This window comes from Vombatus ursinus, unplaced genomic scaffold (assembly GCF_900497805.2).
Source record: "Vombatus ursinus unplaced genomic scaffold, bare-nosed wombat genome assembly UNPS02009573.1, whole genome shotgun sequence".
Classification (NCBI taxonomy): domain Eukaryota; kingdom Metazoa; phylum Chordata; class Mammalia; order Diprotodontia; family Vombatidae; genus Vombatus; species Vombatus ursinus.
In genome coordinates this window covers 22,760,344-22,779,611 of record NW_020949351.1, presented here as the reverse complement: position 1 = coordinate 22,779,611, position 19,268 = coordinate 22,760,344, and the positions used below count along the sequence as shown (strand labels likewise).

General features: G+C 34.9%; 1 protein-coding gene across 1 annotated transcript in view; it reads right to left on the bottom strand.

Annotated features, from left to right (window-relative positions):
• The window catches only part of GALR1 (galanin receptor 1), a 31,496-nt gene that overhangs the window by 3,029 nt on the left and 9,199 nt on the right, over positions 1 to 19,268 (bottom strand). Inside the window, exon 2 of the mRNA XM_027852309.1 lies at positions 11,057 to 11,122. Within this exon, the coding sequence (XP_027708110.1) occupies positions 11,057 to 11,122 (66 nt within the window). The remainder of the gene's footprint in view (positions 1 to 11,056; positions 11,123 to 19,268) is intronic.

The following is a 19,268-nucleotide window of genomic DNA, read 5'->3' as shown; positions in this document are numbered from 1 at the left end:
AGTATGGTAAGTCAAGGAGTGATGGGGACAAAGCAGGGACCGAAGAAAAAGGTTTTTTCCTCCTCCTTCCCATGACTGTCATGGAATTTTTAATTTTACCTATCTTTGGACACATATCTTTTTCAAAATTTCTAGTAATTTGCACATGTGTTTTACCTCTGCTGCTAAATGATGAGTTGTTTTGTAGACATTATATCTTATTTTTCATTCTCAATTGCACCTACCACAGTGCCTTTCATAGAGTAGTAAATAAATCTTTTTCTAACTAAACTGATCAAAAAATGAAATAAAGTAACTCAAAAGTTAATAAGATAAATTACTACCCCAGTACACATGGAAATCATGAAACTTTACAGGATTAAAGATGTCATCAGGATGGTTTCTTAAATGTCTATCCTGATTATTAAACTGTCATCATAAAAAAGTTGGAGAAATGTATAACCAGAAAAAAAGATGGACCAATAGTATAATTAAAGTAAGGGATGGCCAATGGACAGCCCATTATCTCCATGACTGTCCTTGCAATTTCAAGAGAATGTGATGAAAGTCTCTTGGACATTGAGTGGACTCCAATGTGGATAGGTTTCACATACACTGGGAAGACATGAATGATGCGCTGGAGAGAATACCAATACAGAAGAGATCACGGATGCACTGGAGTATTGGAATGTCATCAGAGATCCATTTCTATTGGATATTTTCTTGACATTTTAATAAAACAAAGACCCAAAGTCATTGATTCAGGTTTTCCTATTTTTTTGCCATTATTATCAGAGTGACTTTTCAAATTGAATTCTTGTATAGTATTTAAGGAAGGAGAACTAGAAACCAGAATCAGGAGATCTAGGATGGGGACAAGAATGAAGTATAGATTACTATTTGGAACCAAAGATTTTATCTTTGGCCAAAGTTACAGAACAGAAGGTCAGAGACATACAGTGAGAAAAAATAAAAGCAAATGTGACTCACTAGAGACAAAAAAGACCTTAAACTGATGGCAAGCCTAGTCTCTGATACTCCTCCAGTTAGGAAAGGAACCAATGGCTTGTGTCACTTTGTTGTTGTCCCAAATATGGTTTCTATTAGCCCAAATCCTATTTTCTTATAAAAATGAGCAAAATTTTAAGACATTTTAAGTTGCTGACCTATAAATCCTCAGTACTGTAGTGCACAATTATTGCTGTGTCTCCCTGCGTTCCATATGAATGATAGTTGCGGAACTAGCAGGGTTCATCCAAGGTTGAGACAAGACTCAGCATGAAGTAAAGACAAGGCACCACAGAACATATTTAACATGTCATACATAATAGCTAACATTTATATAGTGCTTACCACAGGCCAGGCACTATGCTAAGCACTTTTCAAGTATTATCTCATCTGATCCCCACAACAACCCTGACTAAAGTCACAGGTCTCTAAGTAGGCATCTAAGGTTTGATGTGAACTACGGTATTCCTAACGTCAGGCCCAGAACTCAATCCACTGCACCACCTAGATGGCATGGCAGCGGGTGGTTGATATTCCTAACTTTGGATTTATTCCTAATTAATAGAAAAAAATCTAGGCCTGAAGGTGCAAAAGTTGTTGATTTATAGCAGGTTAATTACAACTGGCACATTCTGACCTGCTGGCATGTAAGGCATAGCCAACCAACCCAAAAATTGAATTCTATGGAGTTTCTGCAATGTGGCCACCCACAAAAGCTAACAAATGTAGGCAGTAGTTTCATAAGACCATAGATTTAAAAACTATTTAGCTAAGGAAACTAAGAACCAAAAAGATGAAATAATTTCATCAAGATGAGACATGTAATAAGCAGCAGAGCTAGTCTGTAAATTCAAGCTCTCTTAATCTAGATTGAGAAATGTTTATATTTTACCACTGTGATAGTTGAAAAAATGGTTCAATTTATTGGATCATTACTCAGATATATATATATATATCATATATATATGTAAGTATATAAGTCCTTTCTTAATCTGATTATTTTACTTGCTTACAATGGATTTAGCCAAAAAGATATACTATACTACACTATATTATACTAATATTATATTACATGTATCCAAATAAACTAGGAATTATATCTTCCTAATATGTCAATGAACATTTCTTTGCAAAATAAATGTTTCCCTCTACATATTCAATCTTACTCTTTGGGAAATTTTTTAGCCATCTTTCTATAGATCTTCATGAAGAATTAAACCCATCAGTTTATCGGCAATTAGATAATCAACAAGATTCAATTATAGTCACAAATATTTCAAAAGAGCAGATTCTTTGCAAAAAACATAGTCTTTGAGAAAACAGAGGCTTCTGGGGGTGGTTTGGCAGTGGCAAGACTCATCAACAGGTGGACCCTCCACATTTGCCATCCCTTCACTCCTTCCCCAACCCCCAGGCTGCCAGGTCCAATCAGGGCTGCCAATTAGGAAGAGCAACATAATTGCTCATACCACTTGGATGAGATGGAAGTAAACAACTCTAATCCTTCCAGTAAGATGGAACACCACCATGCCCTACATCTGCCTTGCTGCTGCATCTTAAGGTACTGGGTCATACCGCTTGCCCTTTTTCTACACCCTACAGATCTCAAGACACTATTGTTTGCCATAATAATACACCTTAAGGACTCCTGGGCCTTGCCATCCATCTGGATGCTGCATCATTATGATTTCTGGGCCTTTCCACCTTCCTTTTATTTATTGTCTCTCCCAACTATTCCTTTCCATAAGGGCAGGGACTATCTTTTTCTATTTGTATCCCTAGCAATTAGCATATAGCAAGTACTTAATAAATATTTTTCCATTTATTTATTCATTAAAGAGAATTTTTTAACTTCACATTTTTTAAATGTCACCAGAGGCCTCAGAACCATGGATAAGACCTAGACCTATGACTATCAGTTACTCTGAAGTATGACTAGTCTCTGACTTATTACTAATGATTTATGTGACTCAGACAGACAATCCAAGTGTATTTTTGAGATCACCATCATTTTACATGTGACAGATCCCCAAAGTGATATAGAACCTATCCATTCTATTAAATGCTCAGTCAGAGATATCCTAGGGGTTAAAAAATGATTCATTCATTTATTGCCTGTTCTGCTCATCTGAAGCTTCCAGACATGACATTTTTTCTGACCAGAATGTAAGTAAGATTCATATATCCACTTTGTCCACTTAGTACTTTCCCTTTGTCCACTTAATATTTTCCATAGCTTCATATGGACTACATGAAATGGCCCTGGATAAACTTGAACTGTCTCAAACTCAGCATTAACAAAATTAATATATATTAATTAACATAGTGACATAGGTCATTGGAAAACACCATTACTAACATTTTCTGTTATTCTCTGTCATACTTTGCTTCCAGGGATCAAGAATCTAATGGTGCAAAAGAGGAATGTTAGGAAAATAGCAAGTATGGAAAAGTCAATAGTCAAAGGTATTTATATGGTCTCTGTGACTCAGCTAACTGTCAGAAAAAAAAATCAATAACACGGTCACCTAATACCATTGAATGCTTGCCACTGACAAATAGATACATCTTGCTTACAAAGATATATGATAAAAAGCAAGAAACTTCTAATAAAGAGCAATAATAGAAATTATTGTTTTTGCCCAAGGTCCAGGTAATAGAAAACCTACATACAGATCTTTTAGTTTATCAGTGCTTTTTGGCTGTCAGATTCAGGGAGAAAAAAGGCATTTACAATTCAACTAAGGTTCAAGAGATTTCACACACTAAGTTGATAACCTGGTCACTGTAATGCATTTTTTCCAATTCAACAAACAGGTGCCTACTTGATGCAATATTTATTAGGCATCTACTACATTTTGATCCTGGAAAAGATTAATTATTATCTCAAACTTAAGAAATAAGTGGAGGTTCACACAAAAGCTACAGCACATAAACTATTCAAAAGATACTTCACTCAATCCTGACGGTAATCTCTAATTAAGAACCATCTTCCGTAGAAATTGATGAGAAATTTTACCTTCTGTCTTTCTGTGCTTTTTTTTCCTTTGACATATCAGAATGTGACTTAGAAAGCTCACCTCTGGTAAAGAAGGAGGGTGTTTTCTTTGATGATTTTTTTTTTACTACTTCTTACAGAGGGTTTTTTGGCTATATTAGAGCCATAGTTATACCTGTTATGTTTGCTCCTCACTTACACCATTTTTCCATTCAGGGTAGAGAAAATCATTTGATGGAGGAAAATGCTGATATGGGAACTGCATTAAATCTCTACATGGATTCTTATTAAACTTGGTAGTGGATTCTTTCTAACCTTGTCTCTTTTCTCCCTTTTATTTCTGTACTGTAAATGTCTGATGCATTAAATTCTATTACTTTTCTTCTTTGGAGATGAGCTTTTCTCAAGGCATCCAAAGAATATAGTTCTCCTTCAAAGAATGCTACTAGCAAAATATCTGATGGAACTTTGCTCAAAAGATGAGCAGATCTCCAAAGATCTATCTGACAGATGAGAATAATGAAATTTTTCTGGAATTTTGTAACTAAGCAAAATGATTTATCAAGTAACTTAGACCCAAGAAATTAATGACTGTTCTAGTATACACAATTTAGAAGGACCTTAAGAAGCCACCTTCTCTATCCCTAGCCCAACTTTCTTGCTTCAACAGAAGCTCATTTCCTTTTATTTGGTCCTACAAGAGGTTATAGAAATGTCAACCATCCTCTTCCTCAGGATAAGTCCAATTTTCCATCTTCCGGAGCACATAGCAGGATATTATAAAGAGAAATTGAAAATTTTTTTCATGTATGTATACCTCATGGAGTGGGGGCAGAGGGACGGGCAAGCACATTCTGCTTACAGAAAGCCTACAAGTTAATTTCAAAGTATTGGAATGAGAAAAAAGTTAGGAATGATTCATGATTCCGTCTGTTTAAGCTGTGCTCATTCATGGCAGGTGGAGGTCAGAGGGAAAGACGAAGTTCAAAATAGCTAGAAAGACTGATATATCCATGCATGAAGTCCCTGAGACCCATAATAAAGTGTTTGCTTACCTTATATTCATAAATTTGCAAAAGGCTCAAGCTCCTTCTTCAGCATAAAAACCACACAGACCCCAACAGCTACTATTCCTATCCAGGTACAATTCAGGATCACAGTATCATAGAATTAGAGCTGCAAAGGCGCTCAGAGGCCACCCAGCCCAACTGCATCGTTATAAAGTGAAGAATCTTCGGACCACCAGGACTAAGTGATTTGTCCAAGGTCACATATCATCGGAGGTGGCATTTGAATTCATGTCTTTTGACCACAGCTGGAGTCAGTACAGCCTGATTCCCCCAGAGTCAGCCTTAAGGGTGGTAATGAAGTAGAAGTACATGTTTTCTTACATGATTTTACATGATTGGGTGTCCCATTAATGTTTTCTATGTTGGTAATAAACCCTGTACTTCTCATATGATTCATATAGCTGTCTCTTTTTCCCAAAATTCTGGGCCCAACTACTAGAACAGCTAAGTGCAATCAGTCAGTCAGTCAATAACCATGTATTAAGTGCCTAATATGTCCAACATATATGCAGCCTCTTGTATCACACATATTACACTTCAAAGCTTTCTCATTGTCAATAGAAGTGTAAATATGATGTTAGAAGAAAAAATTCAAGAGAGGTCAGGCATGTAAGACCAGAAACTTAAATGTTGGTGAGATTAAAGAGAGTACTTTCAATGGAATTACAGGCAAGGAAATGAGACTGCAGGAGGTTGAGGAATGAATAGCTGATGAGAGAGAGGAAACAAGTAGAATAGACTACTCTTTCTACAAACTTAACAATAATGACAGCTAGCATTTATATAGCAACTGAACAACATTTGTATAGCACCTTAAGGTTTGCAAAGAGTTTTAAAGTGTTGTCTCATTTGATCCTCACAACAATTCTGGGAGATAAGTACTATTATATCCCCATTTGACAAATGAGGGCAAACAGAGGTTAAGTGACTTGCCCAGGGTCACACAGCTAGTAAGTGTACGTGGCTGGATTTAAATGTAGGTCTTCTTGACTCCAGCTCCAAGCACTCTATTTACTGTGCAACCTAGCTGACATTGTGAAAACCACAATAATAATGAGGGGATGGCAAGAGCAATGGTAAGGCCATCTCTTGACTCCATGCTCATAGCTGCCTCCCATTTCTCTTCATTCCAACCTTACAAGTAAAACAATTAAGTAAAACTAAAAATATAGTGACTCCATCTGAAAGTGCATGCAACATCTCACTTCTGTAGCACACCTAATCTCCCTATTTTAATTGTTTTTAACTAAAAGAAGTATTATCTCTCATCCCATTGACAAAGGAGAAAAGAAAAACAAATCCTTTGTAACATATCTAGTCAAGCAAATTTCTCACATATCTCTCAGGAGGTAGATTGTATGTTCTATCATCAGTCATCTAGAATCATTAATGGTCATTGTATTGATCACAGTTTTTACAACTGGCAGAGTTGTTTTGCCTTATAGTGGTGTTGTACTCTCCATTCCAGTCTATCATCCACCCAGCTGTCAAAAAGTGCAGGTTTGATGATGTTATACCCTATTTAATAAACTCCAATGGCTCCCTATCACCTTGAGGATGAAACATAAAATTCTCTGGTGCTCAAAGTACTTAATAACTGGGGCCCCTCCTTTATTTCCAGTATTCTTATACCTTATTTATCCCCTATATTCTTTGATCCAGGAACTCTAGCCTCCTTGCTGTTTCTTAAACAAGAGACTCTGTTTCCCAACTCCATGCATTTTCACAGGCTGTCCTCTATGCATGGAAATCTGTCCTTCCTCATTTCTTCCCCACATACCCTCAAGTACCAACAAAAATCTTGCTTCATACAAGAAATCTTTTCAGATTTCTCTTAATGCTATAGCCTTCCCTGTATTGATTATCTTCTTTATCTTGTATACAGTTCATTTGTACGTAATTGTTTGAATGCTTTCTAACCCATTACTGTGAGCTTCTTGAAAGCAAGAACTATCTTCTGCATTTACTTTGTATCCCTATCACTTAGCATAGTGTGTGGCACATAATAGGCACTAAATAAATGCTTGTTGACTGGCTTACTATAAGTTGTAAGTAATTGCTCTAAACCTAATTTCTGACAGACCATTTATTTTCTAATTCTCTCAGATTTTACCAAACTTGTTGGTCTCACCATAGAGTTGGTGTATTTAGATTTATCAACCACTACAACATTTCATTTGATTGTCTCATTCTAACTCTCATTAAGAGCCCTCAATGCTATTACCTCATTTACTGTTAACTATGTTTAATCTATATTTCCTAGTTCAAAGATCTTTCTTGGCAGAGGAAACAGAAATAAAACTAAAGTTGAGTAGTTCTACATTCTTCTAAGTGTGAGTTATCAGTTATCATCTTCCTATCCTCCTAAAGCATCTATTCTTTCTTTAAAATTTCACTTACTGCAACATAACTTAAAAAGTTATTTCTCTTGTTCTTTACATTTATTATTAGTTCAAGTTTCTTCTGAACTTTATCTTTCATTATTTTTATAGGACCATGCCACTCATTTTTTATTCATTCTCAGTTCACAGTTCATGTTTCTATCTTTGATTCCAGGGATTCAACCATTTGGGAATACATATATCCCCCAGAAGGTATGAAAATCTTGGCTACGAAATATGGAGACTATTTGGTAAATCAACAAAAAAATTCTATTGAAACACTCAAAAAATAAAAGTTAGTGGAAAATATGGTTATATAATGAATAAAATTATGAAAATTATTAATTTCATTACTTTGTTGTGCATATGCATGGTGAAGCTTAGACTTATTTGCTTTCATGCTGAATAGGTGGTACAGAAAGGTTTATAGAAGAAGGTTTGTAGAGAATCCATTTTCCAAGTGGTCCTTTTAACATTTAAGTTGGCTGATGAATTCTTTCTATATCCAAATTAATTTCCTCAGTCAACCATTCCATTTCTTCCACATTAGTACCACATGATTTATGTTGTTAGCATTTCATTGAATACTTACCTCACCTCTTATGACAACAACCCTGAAGAATTTTAGACACATTGGATCCTATCTATCCTTTTTCTAACTTTTTTGAAGTGTATGTTTTCAAAATTATAATGCATGTGATACTATACCCAAATTTCTCCTTATTGTATGCCTTCAATGCTAAGATGCTAGAATACCTTTGTTCCAAGGTATATTCTCTCCAAGTTTGATGCATTTCTCAAATTGATGTTGAGTTTCTATAACCATTTTTTGAAGATGACCCTGAATTTCCATGTATACTCATCTACCAGTAATGTTTTACTAAAGGAATATCTAAAGAATATCCCTTTAAGCTCTTGAGCTTGGAGCATGCCTCATGAATTTCCTAGTTACTTCCAGTGTGAAAACTTCTGCACTGAATGGCACAAATCAGTACCCAAAAAAGATTTAGAGGAGCTTCAGCAACAATGAGCCCAAATTAACAATATGAAATTTAACAGGAATAAAATGTAAAATCTTCCACTTGGGGTTAAAATGTCAACTACAAAGGAATAAAAGGTTATGAAATATTTATTTCTTCAAAGTGACTTTACAATAGTTTGTGTTTTAAAAAAAGGATTATTTACTGATTGTAAACTCATTATGAGTCAATCATAGGAGGTGGTGGTCAAAAAAATAATGCAATCTTAGGCTACATTAACAGAAATATAAGGTTCAGAATAAAAGAGGTAATAGGCCCACCATATTGTGAACTGACCAAACTATGCAGGGAATATTACATTCAATGCTAGTAACTGCATTTTAAGCGATGTGTCCAAAATAAAAATTGACAAGTCTAGGTCAAGAGATATGGACATTATGTCCCAGAAAGAATACTTGAAGGGCCAAAAGATATTAAAATTATCTAGGCATCTGGAAGTAAATTTCCATTTAATCTAAGGAAGAACTTTCTAAAACTTGAAGTTGTTTAAAAATATAATGTGGTAGGGGCAGGTAGGTGGTGCAGTGAATACAGTACCGGCCCTGAACTCAGGAGGACCTGAGTTCAAATCTGACCTCAGATCAAACATTTGACACTTACTAGCTGTGTGACCCTGGGCACATCACTTAACCCCAATTACTCAAAAAGGTGAAAAAAAGAAAAAAAAAATATATATATATATAATGTGATTACAAGGATGAAAAAGGTAGGAATAACCAATATTGAAGGGACAGTAGAGAAGCAAAAATATTAACACTTTGATGTCTGACTTGTGAATCGATTCAACTGTTTTGGAAAGCCATTTGGAATTATCTTAAGTGAGTAAAATGTATAGCTATATACCCTTTGACCCAGAATCTCCAGGGCTGAGCAAATTGTCCTAGGAGGTCAAAGATACAAAGGAGAAAAAAAAGGTCCAATATACACCAAAAATCTTGCAACTATTTTTCATAGTTAAAAATGGAAATAAAATACATGATCATCTATTGGGGAATGGATAAACAAATTATAGTACATTAATGTTATGAAATATTGGTGTACCATTAAAAAATATTAAATATAAAGAACAAAGGGAGGAATAGGAAGACATAAGAACTGATACAAAATGAAGTAAGGAAAACAAGGAAAACAACATGCACGTTGATTAGACTAATATGAATAGAAAGAAAAACAAAAATGGAAACTGATATATGTGTAACTATAATGACCAATCTTGAGCTTGAAGAAGAAATAAGAGAATGTACTTCTTTCTCATTTGTGAGGAGGTGGGGATTATGAATAAGAAACATCATATATATTATCTAACCTGATCAATTTGTTAGTCTTACTGGGATGCATTTTTTTTTTGATTCTTAGTTATAAGGGGCAGCCTTCTAGATGGAGGAAGGATCAATTATATCTTGAACTAAATAGGATGAAAATACAAAAGATATGAAAAACAATATCTAAAAATAGAATGAAAACAATAGAATGGGACATAATTGATGTAATAAGTTCACCATCACTAAACATATTACAACAGAGGTTTCATCCATCTGAAATACTGTGTGGTATCAGAATTTTCTACATTCATTATCAAGTTGAAGTATTTATAATTTCTAGGATTCTTGCCAACCCTGAGATGCTCTGGTTCTATGAATTGTTCTTTTATACTACTATTTTGTTTGGAAAGATGATTTTGTATAACACAATCCCCTCCCCCCCACTAATGAAATCTTTTACATGAAATATTCAGTTTGAAAAAAATAGAACAAAAATCTTTAAGAAAATATGACCATCCTTACAGGTAAAATAGTTAGACATATGTCACCCTCCATCACCATGGTTATACTGCCTGAAGTCCTGGTTATACTGTGCCAAACAGAAATCAGATAAGTACTGTCAAAACAAGAGTCAAGATGATTTAGTTCCAGAGAATGCAGTGTTTCTTGAAAATGTAAAAACTTGCAAAATAAATAAAAATTGGACAGCTGCATGTTTTAACATTAATCATAGACTTGTTTTGACTAAAATTCATTTAGCAAAAAAGACAATAGCAAAGTGATAATTTCCCCTGCAACTCTTTGTAAACCCTTTCATATTCTCTTCTCTGACCATGCACAAACACAAGATGACAAAAATCAAAGGACAGCTCAAAGTCTTTTTGCAGAAGGGTGAGGGCATCACAGTACTCACAATACTCACATCTAAAGGAATAAAGCAAAGCCTTTCTGGAAAAGTTAGGAAGAGTACAAGTTGAAGTATTCATAATTTCTAGGGAGAGAGTTTATCACAAGCTTGTTCCTCTATATTCTGATTCTAATCACCCCTATCCACTTCTCTAAACATATATATGTATGTGTGTATATATATATATACATATATTCCCCCAGGATTAACTATTATATACATTTATTTGTGTTTTCCTTCCCTTTATGTTAACTCACTGCCCCAAAATCTAATGTAGATATTTAAGTTAAAAGTTTGTGTTAGGTTATCAAATGCTTGGAATATTAATTAAGAATAGATATACTCTAAGATTTGAGATCAAAATGAAAAGGATGTTTAGGGATGAAACATTGTAAATATGTGAAACTTCACCTTTTTCTTTGATGCTTCTGACTTCTTTGACATATTTTTCAGTTTTTTATGTAAATGGTTAAGAACCTGAAAAAAAGCATAGAATAATTTTTATTGCTTCAGTGAAACTTTTTATACCATATTGTTTATAATTCAAAGATAATCATTAAAAATTTGAAATGAAAATTAAGAATGTCAAGAGAATCAATGAAAATAAAATGTGAACGAAGGTGGCCTAGTAACATCAAACATCAAATTGTATCACAAAATGGTAATCATCAAAACAACCTGGCTCTGGCTAAGAAATAGAGTGGTGGATCAGTAGAATGGAGTAGGTGCACAATACATTGAAGTAAATGTCCATACTAATTTAGTGTTTGATATACCCAAAGATTCAAGCTTTTGGGACAAGAACCCACTATTTGACAAAAAGTGCTGGGAAAACTGGAAAACAGTATAGCAGAAACTAGGTATAGTCCAATATCTCACACCATATACTATATACATAAAGAGTGGTACCTCAAGCAAATTAGAGAAGCATAAAATATTTACCTGTCAAATATACAGATAAAGGCAGAATTTAAGACGGAAGAAGACATAAAGACCATTACAAATGTAAAACAGATAATTTTGATTGTATTAAATTAAAAAGGTTTTGCACAAACAAAATCAACACAACCAAGATTAGAAGAAAAGCAGAAAATTTGAGGGAAAAAATGTATAGCAAGTATCTCTCATAAAGGCCTCATTTCTCAAATATGTAAAGAACTGAGTCAAATTTATAAGAATACAAGTCATTCCCCAGTTAATAAATGACCAAAGGATATGAACACACAGTTTTCATATGAAGAAATAAAAGTTATCGATAGTCATATAAAAATACTCTAAATTACTATTGATTAGAGAAATGCAAATTAAAACAACTCTGAGGTACCACCTCACACCTATCAGATTGGCTAATATGACAGAAAAAGAAAATTAGATATGCTGGAGGGGATGTGGGAAAATTGGGACACTAATGCACTGTTGGTAGAGCTGTGAATTAATCCAACCATTCTGGAAAGCAATTTGGAACTATGCCCAAACAGCTGTAAAACTGTGCATACCCTTTGACCCAGTAATACCACTGCTAGGTCTGTATCCCAAAGATTTTTCTTAAAAAGGGAAAAAGACCTATTTGTACAAAAATATTTATAACAGCTCTTTTGTGGTGGCTAAGAGTTGGAAATTGAGAGGATGCCCATCAATTGGGGAATGGCTGAATAAGTTGTAATATATGATTGTAATGGAATATTATTGCGCTATGAGAAATGATGAGCAGAATGATTTCAGAAAAACATGGAAAGTACATGAACTGATGCAGAGTAAAGTGAGCAGAACCAGGAAAACATTATCCACAGTAACAACAATATTACACAATGAACAACCATGCATGACTTAGCTATTCTTAGCAATATAATGATTCAAGAAAATCCCAAAGGACTAATGATGAAAAATGCTATCCACCTCCACAGAAAAAACTGATAGAGTATGAATGCAGACCAAAACATACTATTTTTCATTTTCTTCCTTCCTTGCTTTCCTTCTTTTCATTCTTTCTTTTTTGGTTCAAGTTTTCTCCCACAAAATAACTAATATGGAAGTATGTTTTATATGATTGCACATGTATAACCTATATCAGATTGCTTACCATCTCAGGGAGCAGGGAAAGGTGGGAGGTAGAGACAGAATTAGGAGCTCAAATATTAGAAAAATTTGAAATGACTTTTATTAGTTTTTAATTCATTCATTTTAAATGCTTATTATACAGGGAAAAAAACACTTTGGGTTGTTATAATTCTTAGGCATTGGAATAATTCCCATATGTACCATTATTTTTCAAAAATTAAAGATTACATTGCCCAGGACAGTGTTATACATGTGTAAAAATGTGTCTAAAAATTAATGTCCACACGTAATCTCTTCCATTTATTTAGCATTATATAAAGTGTTTCATGCATATTATCTCACTGGATCCTTATACCCTCCCAGTAAGTAGCCATTGTTATCCTCTTCACTTTACAGAGAATGAAATTAAAATAAAAGAGATTAAGTGACTTGCCCAGGATCACACAGCTAATTAGTATCACAACTGTTTTGTTGTTGTTATTCAGTTGTTTCAGCTGTGTCTGACTCTTTGTGGTCCCATTTGGAGTTTTCTTGGAAAAGACAATGGAGTGGTTTGCCATTTCCTTCTCCAACTCATTTTACAGTTAAGGAAACTCAGGCAAATAGGGGTAAGTGACCTACCTAAGGTCCCACAGTTAGTAAGTGTCTGAGGTCAGATTTGAACTCAGAAAGATGAGTCTTCCTGACTTCAGGCCCAGCACTCTATCCACTGCCCACCTAACTGCCCCATGTTATAATATTTCTGCTTTAAAAAAAAGTCATGGGGGAGCTAGGTGGTGCAGTGGATAGAACACTGGCCCTGGAGTCAGGAGAACCTGAGTTCAAATCCAGTCTCAGACCAGACACTTGACACTTATTAACTGTGTGACCCTTGGCAAGTCACTTAACCCCAATTGCCTCCAAAAAAAAAAAACAGTCATGGTAAAAAGAGTGTCTATTATTAAATTTTATTTTACTATTCCAAAGCTGTCATCATTAGAAAGAGTAACCATCATTATCTTGAATTACATTATTGTCTTAACTTTTTTTTCACAGAGCCATTTGCTATATAGTTCATGGTCCTTTGGACATGCTCTAAGCAATTCATTTATTAACACCGTGGCTTCACTCTGGCAAAATTTATCGCCAATAAATCTTGTGCTTAGTTTGCCAAACATTTCCTGTGATAACCAGTGATCAGGTGCATCAATATTGCAGTCTTCAATTCTTCCATTGTTTTACATCTACATGTATTTTCATTTCAGAATGATTGTTCACTTAAATTAAGAGAAGTATTAACACAAAACTTAGGTGTTTTGCCATATATCCATTTCTAAGTTTGTAGTTCTTCTGTTGTCTCATCTGTTGGACTTATTCAAATAATGTTGCTATCAACTTGATGATAAGCAACATACTCTCCTGCAATAGATTCCATCAATATCTCACAAGTTAAAGTGTCATCATTTTCCAAAAGATTTTTCACCAAGGAAGGCACACTAGGAGTAGCATTACTTTTAATCCCCAGGTAAGGCTCTTGTCTGGACACCATGTCTGGAGTGTAGTAGTCATTTAATAAACTCTTGCCAATTGATTGAGCTATATCCTATTGTTTCATGTCAAACTGGTCTATCTACTGCTATTGTTTTCTCAGCATTCCACAATAACACTACTAAATTGCTGAAATACTTCAAGTAGGAGTGAGCTCACTACCTTACAAGTTAGCTTACTTTATTTGGGGACAGCTTGAATGGTTAAAAAGTTATTCCCTCTACTAAACTAAAATTTGCCTCAGAATAACCTCCAGTCATTGGTGCAAACTCTTTTCTGTAGACTAATATAAATCTCATTGCCACTTCTTGGCTCATGAATAAAATCTGTTCTGGAAAGTGTCATTGTTAATTGATGATAAGTTGATGCCAATATCAGTTAAATTCCTAGATTCTTAGAGTTAGAAGGTTATTTCATCCCATAACAAACCAAGTCATTAATCATTTCTACAATGAAACCAATGAGGGCTCATCTTGTATCCTTACCTCCAGTGAGGTATAACTCACCACTCCCCTGAGGCAACCATTCTGTTTTTGTCTAACTCTAACCATTAGGATCATTGGATTGTTCTTTTTATGCTAAGCACAGGCTTACTTCTCTGCAACATCCACCCAGCAATCCTAGTTGTACCCTTTGGATTCAGGCAGGACACGTTTAATCACTCTTATGCAAGATGACTTCTCAAATATTTGAAGACTACTGTCATATCACCCCATCTCACCTTCTTCAGATTTTGCCCCTCGTTTCTTCATCCAATCCTCATACAGAATGATTTTAAATCCTTTCGTCATTCTTCTCATGCTGCTCTGGATATGTTTCACTCCAGAGTGTATCCATCCATGTCTATTAAGCTTCTAAAATTTGATTCTAAAATTTAGAATTAGATGTAATATACCAAAGTAGCTTGCTTGGGGCAGGGAAGAGTGGGACCATCATCTTCTTTTCTCTGGACACTGCGTTCTCTTTATGAAGACTAATATCATATTCGCGCTCTTGGCTACCACATTATACTTCTGACTCATACTGAGTTTGTTGTTCATAAGAATTACCAGATGTTTTTCACATGAAGTACTTTCACTTACTTGTTCAATTTGTGACTTTGTTAACTGAGTGATGTATTATTTTGTCTGTCAACACTTCATCGATGCCCAGAAGTATAATTCAGTCCTGTGTTGCATATGAAAGTGTTTGGCTATAGATATAATAATCTCCAAAATGAGCCCTTTATTATAATAATGTTGGCCCTGCAAAAAATTATCTATCATTGCTTTCCAGTCCTCCAGCTGGGTAAAAGTCCACAGGAAAATTATCAGGCTTCAGACAACATTTACAACCTGCTGATTAAAATAATGGCATCAGAAGCCAGTTATGACACCAATGTCCAACTTTTGTGTTTTATCCTTAACCACTGCAACAGGAAAGTGATGGAATTAAACTGGACTGACTATATTCCTTCTGTCACAAGAAATAGATTAGAAAAATGCATTGGCTTTGAGATAAGAAATCATTTTCTAATAGAATAACCACAAAACATTTAAAGTTCTTTTGAGCAATGAACATTCATCAATTTATAGGACCTATCCTATGAGTACAGTCATCTTATTGGTAATATTTGTGAAATTCAGAATTGTCTGCCTGACCAAAAATGGTCCTGCCCCAAATTTATGTGGGTTATCATTATCTATAATAAGTTATTACTCAAATGCAATCCGGATGGTGAATGCATTAGCAGTCATTATTAACCTGAAATTACTGTATTAATTACCTAGAGAAGATTGTCCAAGCTCATACCAATGCTGCCATAGCTGAGCAGGGAGAGAATATAGTGATCCTGCCTATGACCACATCTCAGCACAAATCAGAGGCATGAAATTCAAAGAGACCACAAGTGGCCAAAATTTTGTAGAAATATATCATCACGGCTTTTTGCTTTCTTTTTGTTTTCCTGTTTTCTTAATTTGCTAAATAAGGATATAGTGGAAGGGACAGACTATTTTTTAAGTTTGTTCATTAAAAATAATAATAATAAACTATTTTTTAAAAAAGAAATAATTTGATTTATATAAATAGCTCACCAATCCACTCTCTGGCAAGCCTATACTAAACTTGCCTCTTTCCATAGGAAGGGGGGTAGGGCGGTGGAGAGGGGAAGGAACAAGCATTTATTAAGTGCCTACTATGCCCCAGACATTGTACTAAGCACTTTACAAATGTTATCTCATTTGGGGTTTCTCTCCACCACCCCAAACTCTGGTGATTGTAATAATAAGTGGCATAATCCTGTCCCAACCTACCCCATATGGGGTTTACAACAGAGATACAGGCCCTAAGGGAAAAAATAAAAACATAAAATAAAAATAAAAGTCAATGATGTTACAGGGACAAAAGATCATAAATATTAACATTACCAAATCCTGAAACAGTGTTACAGGAGAAATTAGTTCCATAGGAACCATGATTTAAATGGGCGATTGGTTTATAGCATCATTCTAGTGTAATTTCACAACTTTACTGTGGGTTTTTGTTTATAATATATTATCAATGAGATCCTTTCTGCCTCTGGATCTATGATCCTATGAGGTAATTCTGAAACAGTAATCCAGGACTGGAGCACTTAAACAATTTTAGTGTCATATACCCCATTGGTAGTCTAAAGGTGAAGCCTTTAGACCTCCTCTCAGAATAATCTTTTTAAATGATTGAAGAAAATGCTAAATATCAGTTAGAGAATAGTGAGAATAAAGATGTGGGGTTTTTCCCACCCAAGTTTAGGAATCACCTGAAATCTACCCATCAAATCTTTGGGTTAAGAACCCCTGATCTAAGACAACATATGCCTATACTTTTGATGGAATGATAAAGTTCCAAGAGTGGGGAAAGGCTAGAGAGGACAAACATGAGTATTCTGAATAGCAATCAGGGAGGGTCATATGAAAACAATGAGCACTGTCTACAGGTGAAATGATGCTGAGAAAAGATTGCAGAAAATTTTTGTTGTTGTTCAGTCATTTCGACTCTTCATGACCCCGTGGACCAAAGAATGCCAGGCCCTTCTATCCACTATCTCTTGAAGTCTGTCCAAGTTCATATTCACTGTTTCTATGGCACTATCTATCCATCTCATCTTCTGCTGTTCCCTTTCCTTTTACCTTCAATCTTTCCCAACATGAAAGTCTTTTCCAATGAGTCCTCTCTTTTCATTATGTGATCAAAGTATTTAAGCTTCAGCTTCAGTATTTGACCTTCCAGAGAATAGCCCAAATTAATTTCTTTAAATATTGATTGAATTGATCTCCTTACTGTCAAAGGAACTCTCAAAAGTCCTCTTCGGCACAATTTGAAAGCGTTGACTCTGCGGCATTCAGCTTGCCTTATAGTCTAACTCTCATAGACACGCTACTGGAGAAAACATAGCTTCCACTATACAGACCAAAAAATAGAAGACAACAAAGCACACAACATCTGGGGGAGGAGAAAGTTATCTGGAGATCAGCAGCAAGATGAAACAACAGATCTCATTAGATAATTGGATTTTGTGTTGTGTCTGAGTCTGTTGTTCTTACATCTTGTTTGCTTCCATCTGCTTAATAAATTATCTCCACCACCACCACCCCATCTCACCCCCAGAGCTTATTGTCCAGGGTAGAAGAGGGAGAGTATCTATAGATCAGTTGCAAGGTGACCATATTCAATTAGAGAACTGGATTCCTGCTTCCATCTCTGTTCCCTCAGCTGCTAGTATTACTCCCTCCAATGTTACTTCCCATATACTTTGTCCTTATTATATATGATATATATGTAAACATATATCCCAATTTATGTCCTGGTTTACAATCATCTGTCCCATTAGACTCTAAGATCCTTGAAAGCAAGGGCTGTTTTTGCTTTTTCTTTGTATCCCCAGATCTCAGTACAATGCCTGGCACAGAATTAGTGCTTGATAAATGCTTGTTGATTGATTAATAGGTTAATGTGCTTGTGTCTTACTTATATTAAGCTCAAGTCCTGTCTGCTCAGTCTGCCTAATGATTAAGCCTCACTCTCTCAATCACCAGTACAGAGAATCCATGTACAGGAAAGTAGTTGGAGGTAGCCAGAGAAGAGATTCAAAATAAAATATGTTGGGTGCAATGTACTTGAGGCTTACGGAAGACATGAAAGCTTAGCAATAATTATGAGTGGCACATTTGGATACTAAATCCATTTGAGTAGTATATATAAGAGTAGTGTAAAGCCTTAAAGGAGAGCCAGCCAAGAAGGTGGGAAGGTAACAAGACTTTTCTGAAGATTCTGTTGCTTTCTACCCCCAAAAGGGATAGCCCTCACTAGGTTGACCCCAGGTCTGATTTATAGCTATTGGTTAGCATGAGGATATATTATATTAATTGACAATGTATAGAAAGAGAGAGAGAGAGAAGCAAATGTTGTCCAAGATTAAATATTGTTATAAAAACTAAGCCCATAAAAGCTATGAAAGGTCAATTTGTAATTCCCAGGCCAAAATGTAGTCTACAGTAAGATCCTTACAAGTGTGCCTTTTCCCTATACCACTTCCACAGTAAATTAGGTTAGCACTTGAAGAATATACCTAAGTACTCTGTAATTATATTTTTGTAAGTTTCTAATATATCTATGCAGAGAAGAACTAATTGTTTTCAAAGCCCAGCAGATTCAAATAGAAATAGACATATTAAACAAAGAGCATTTCTAAAGCATTCTTACCATGGAAAAGTCATGAGTGTAAATAATATCTATATGTATTGAAATTTGGAAAATGTGTGTATGTATATTTATAAGGTGTCCCAAAAGTCTTAGGGCTATTAAAGCTTAAAACTTACCTAAGACTTTTGGAAATCCTGTGTATATAGATATGGATGATATATAGATAGATATGTAGATTAGACATAGATATAAATATTGATGTAGGTATAGGAGATGTAGTTATAGATCTAGATAGCTACACCTATATAGATATCTATATCTAGATGGAAAGATAGATAGATAGATAGATAGATAGATAGATAGATAGATAGATAGA